Source organism: Chanos chanos, chromosome 8, assembly GCF_902362185.1.
Source record: "Chanos chanos chromosome 8, fChaCha1.1, whole genome shotgun sequence".
Taxonomy (NCBI): Eukaryota; Metazoa; Chordata; class Actinopteri; order Gonorynchiformes; family Chanidae; genus Chanos; species Chanos chanos.
This window is the reverse complement of record NC_044502.1, coordinates 4,961,452-4,966,451: the sequence shown is the minus strand read 5'-3', so window position 1 is coordinate 4,966,451 and position 5,000 is coordinate 4,961,452. Positions and strand designations below refer to the sequence as shown.

Here is a 5,000-nt window from a genome sequence, read left to right as displayed (position 1 = left end):
GTTTCTGTCTAATCAACACCTATTTGTGCACAACCTTCTGTCCCTGCGTGTGTGTGTTTTCACTTTTCAATCTTCTCTTTCTGCTATTCCTCCTAATCTACTCTAACCTGAGAGTAATTCCCAACGTTCCGTCAACCATTAGTCCAACGGTAGCCGTCAGGCGCGGGAAATTAAACATAAAATCATGGCATTCTAGATTTTCAACGGCCGAGACCATAATTAACCGCAACGGCCGCAAAGATCACGAGAGAGAGTGAGTGAGAGAGAGAGAGAAAGGGTTGAAGAGGGTTTACACAGTTCAGTAAACACATCAGTCACACGTTCCTCCAACAAGCCACTAATCAATTAAAACATGAATTGTTACAACTACGTCTATCTGTTTGAGTTTGTTCATCTATGTGAGTGAGTGCGTTCATGTGTGTGATAACAACATGAAAATACATGTGCTGTCAAACTGCGGGAATTCTTACATATTAAAGTAGTTTGGGTTTTAACAGTCAACAGGTCCGGAGAGAGAGAGGAGAAAAGGAGAAGAGGAACTAGAAACAGCAATAAACGCATCACCATAACTTGGTTTCGGAAACAGTATCGCCAGAAACGGATTATTTTGACATCTCTCTTGCTAACTGTGTCGCTCAAGCTTATACAACGCAAACCCCATGCTCATCTGCAGAATAAGAAATAATCCAAGCATGAAAGGGCGCAGTGCGATTTATTGATGGTGCTGGACACATTTCACGCTTTGTCCAGCTGACTCAATTGAGCAATCGGTCGAATCGTTTCATAAGCTCCTAACGCACATCAAAATTTCTGCATCCTACGCTGGCGGTTCACGAATGTCACTGTTTTGGGGCGTGCCACATACTATGTCTATGTGAATTTCACATTTTCAGTACAAACATATATTCATACGATTCATCATCATACTTTGACAGGTTGTGTTAGAATGTGTGGGAAGACAGGAACGTTAGTGCTGCAATATCGAAACTGGCATTAGCCAAAGGGCTAGTTAAAGGAACATCCGTAATATCTCGCCTGTGTTTTAAAAGTGAACGTTTATCTCCTACATTTTCAAGACCAACGTTAAAACAAGTAAGACTAAAGACAGAAAAAATAACATACCTTTTAAAAGTGATTTTATACCGCCTTGTGGGTGTTCACGGAACGCATGTGGTACTGTCAATCCCGAATGTGAGACAATAGACAGGCTCAAGAGGGAGGGAGGTTTGGGGCAGAGTTTGGGAAGCTGACGGTTACAGTGCGGCATCAGAAGTGGACGTTACGTATTTAATGCGAGCCAAATGTATACTAGCATAAAATAGCTAAAAGGCCACGGTAATAGAGAGACGCGTACAAGTTGAAGCGTTTTTCTAGATCGATGTTTAAATATCTGAAGGTCAATTAAAGCGTCCTTGTCAAGAACATCATATTTAAGAATAAAACTTTGCAAAAGAAGAATAGCGAGCTGAGAAGAGACTTTTATTCCATACGTTCCTGCAGCCTACGTCATTACGCAAGATCAGCTGAGACCAAGGGGGAAAACTCTGGTAGGACGAGTTAGATGTTTTCAATGTAACGTTTGTACTGTATACTTCTGATTTAAATCGTGATTACATATTTTGTGTTATGCTCTAGGTCTTATTTGTGAAAATTTGCAACTTTTGGATTTTGAACAGAAAACCGATATTGAGAGAATGGTAAGCTGTAATCACTTGCTGTTTAAAGTTTAGGTTTAACTTTAACTTGTTTCAGGTTCTTTGTATATTTGCGTCTCCTCTTTAGTTGCATTTTTTAAAGACAGTTATAATCTCAAGCGTGGTCTGAAGCAGAGATAATATGTACATCATGTATCCTAGACACTGTGGTTTTGTATACCCTGTAAACCCAGGCTATTGTATTGGTTGCATGGCTTAGTTAGATTCTAGACCGTACTTCACAGTTCATACGGTAGAATCAATTGTTGCTGTCGAAAAGAATTGTAATATTCCTGTCCTTCGCTGCAGAGTCCCCAACCTAAACTGCTTAACCTATTAGCCTACCTGGAATCACTGTCAAGCACTAACGACCTGGATTGCCTCACACAAAAGAACACGCCCAGTAACTAGAAATATTTCTATATGAGACACGGATTTGTTTTCGTCCGATTCCTACCAGCTGCGAATAAATTATTAAATATATACGCAAGGTTATAGGGATATCGTGTTTTACTGCATCTTACTTTAATGTGTCAAGTACTACACTTCAGCGTCACAACTAATATTAAGTAATCCTTAAATATTTAAATATTCTGTATGGTAGTTCGTGTAAACTGCAACCAAGCATAGTTGATAGAGATACACTTAGTTCAGTAGAAATATATAAAGATAACTTAATTATGCATTTTCTTCTTGTTTCTTTTCTGTATTTGTAAAGGCGTGTGTTGCAATGATACTTTAGCCACTGCTCCCGGAAAGACGCCTAATTTAACTGAGCAGTGTTTAATATCTGACCATTATGCACTCGCTTCACAAAAGCCTGAGAATTTCTGCTCTTGTGAGGTCATTGCTCGCCCACAGACTGACCCGGGAGATTTAGTGAATAAAACATCCAGGGAAAAGAACAGTGTTACCAGCTGTCACTTTGGGGGAATTGTCATAGTCGTGCTTACTGGTCAGTGGCGACATCCCATCAACACATATGACGGTTAGACCTGATGATGAGAGAGCGGGACACGCGCTCCGCCGTCCTCAAACTCCCCTTCTCATGCACTCGATACCAGACACCGAGAGAAACGGGTCTATTCATGCACATAAAGCTGAGGCGCAGGGTCGGAAGCCTTTGAATACAGATGGTGTCTATCTGACGGGATACTGATTCGTTTCTACCAAACCAGAAGATACAGAATTAAGAAACTGCGATGCTATACACTCTAGACTAGTCTATAAGCTTGTATAGTGTGTCCTGGGCATTGGTAATTTGTTTTTGTTTTTTTTAAATTTCGGTCTTTGTCTTGTATCAAGAGGGTACTTCTTAATATTTGTAATTTTTTATGACATCATGATGTACCGTGCAAATTTGGAATCTAGTGTTTGGGTATCGCCCTTATATCTCATTTGTTTAAATGGGTTGTTTACTCTTGTTGTCTTAAAGGACATGGACGGTTCTGTGCATTTTAAGACCAGATGAAGTCAGATGCCAGATTAATGCAGTGAAATCTGAGCTTATCCAGGCAGAGCAAGGTAAGCAAAAAAAAAGGGACACACTTGCATTTTTCATTTATAATACGTCGATGGAACTGGAGACGTTGCTTACAACCTCGGGGAATACTAAGGAAACGGGAGCTTAAAACCGAAATTGATTTTTCAGGGTCGCCTTTACGAGCTGACTTTTTACGCTAGCTCTTTCACTATTTCCTCAGGCGCGCGTCGCGACAAACGGATAAATGCCCTCGCGTGAAGTGGTTCTACCGCCAAAAGAACCTCATGTCGTTCCTGGTAAGTATAAAGAGAATCACTCTTGTCCCTGCATGCGGCGCGTTGTCGTCTATGGCTATGCATACTGTAAAGTCATAGTTCTGTGAACTGTTTATCAGCAACGTCTTAGTGGAAAGCTCGGTGTAAATCTTGACACGCGTTTAAGTGTTGGTAGCATGTGCGTGTGTGTCTCTGTGTTTGTGTAAGGATTTGTAACAAAACCTATACCACGATTCTTTAAAAGTCTCCTGGTTCCATTGCCAGCAGGGTTCAAAACGGCACGTTTAATAATAAATGTTCCCATTAATCCTCCTGTCCCTGTAGAGTAGGGCAGTAATTCCCCTACTCTCTCTCTCCTCTGTCATTTCTCATTGTGCAGACCTCCCTGCTGCCCATTCTAATTCATCATTCTCAGCGAGCCCAAAGCCTCACTAAAAAAATTAACCCTCTCCCTTTCAGTACTTCAGTGTTCCTTCAAATCTTTACCCTCATCCTCTCTCTCCCTCTCTCTCTCTCTCTCTCTCTCTCTCTCTCTCTCTCATCTCATCCAGTGTTGTGTCATAACGACATGTCTTCTTTAATCATTCCTCCTTTGTACTGTTTCATGTAATGACATCTATCATATCCAACATCCACCTCCCCTGTTTTTGTGACTGGGGGGGTGTGTGTCTCACCCCCTCCTCCTCCCCTCTCCCCCCAGGACTGCTCCTGCATCTCCTCCCACACTCAGGTCCAGCCAATCAGCATAGAGGACCAGTATGAGGACATCAGCTACCAGTGTCTGGTTAGTATAGTCCAGTGCCCACAGCCTGTGTGGCACATTAGTCTACAACAGGTTAACTGTGTAAAACTCAAAACAGCGCCCCCCCCCCCCCCCCCCCCCACTCCATGTTTTACTGTACCACTGTCTTTCCTCCCTCTGTAGCACAGGTTCTCAGTCTATTCCACAAGGATGCCTCTCTGTCCGGTACATTTTAGTTTCAGCCCAGCGCTAAGACAGATCAAGCCCTTGGTTAACTCAATCCCAAAGAGGGTTAAAAAGGGTTAAATAAGGATCTACAGGGCAGGGAGACCTTGAGAAACGGACCGAGAACCTATAATACAATACAGATTTCCTCCCCAACAGGAGCAAAGTTTTTGTTTCCTTTTTTTCTTTTTTCTTCCTTAATTCGTAACGAAGAGGATCCTGACCTTTTCACAGGGACTAGAAATTACTGTGGAGACTCTCTCTCTCTCATCTTTTCCCTCTCCTCAAACAGACATAAAAAAAAACAAAACACAATAGAAATTCAGAAATTCATTGAGACAACGTAAGATGTGTTTATATAACCACTTCTGACCCTCCGTTACCCTCCAAAATACCCTCCACTAGTCACCAGAATATGACTAGCACTGCTCAGTACAGTTAGTGTATGGAGCTAACTGTCAGTGCTGATGAATAAACCTATTGTTCTGTGTCAGAGTGGTGTCTTCTGAAGCCCCACAGAGCTCAGAATGTGAGTGACTGTTCTGTTGCATAGAGATGTCACAGCACAGCCTCCCCCCCCT

At 42.1% G+C, this 5,000-nt stretch overlaps 2 protein-coding genes across 2 annotated transcripts in view; one reads left to right on the top strand and one right to left on the bottom strand.

Annotated features, from left to right (window-relative positions):
- Nucleotides 1-1,195, bottom strand: part of trak2 (trafficking protein, kinesin binding 2) — a 24,115-nt gene extending 22,920 nt beyond the window's left edge. Inside the window, exon 1 of the mRNA XM_030782351.1 lies at nt 1,123-1,195. The gene's annotated coding sequence lies outside the window, so the exon portion shown is untranslated. The remainder of the gene's footprint in view (nt 1-1,122) is intronic.
- Nucleotides 1,196-1,618: 423 nt separating this feature from the next.
- stradb (STE20 related adaptor beta) overlaps nt 1,619-5,000 on the top strand; it is an 8,409-nt gene continuing 5,027 nt past the window's right edge. Inside the window, exons 1-4 of the mRNA XM_030782169.1 lie at nt 1,619-1,697; nt 3,130-3,218; nt 3,398-3,473; nt 4,153-4,236. Of these exons, the coding sequence (XP_030638029.1) occupies nt 3,462-3,473; nt 4,153-4,236 (96 nt within the window). The 5' untranslated portion in view covers nt 1,619-1,697; nt 3,130-3,218; nt 3,398-3,461. The remainder of the gene's footprint in view (nt 1,698-3,129; nt 3,219-3,397; nt 3,474-4,152; nt 4,237-5,000) is intronic.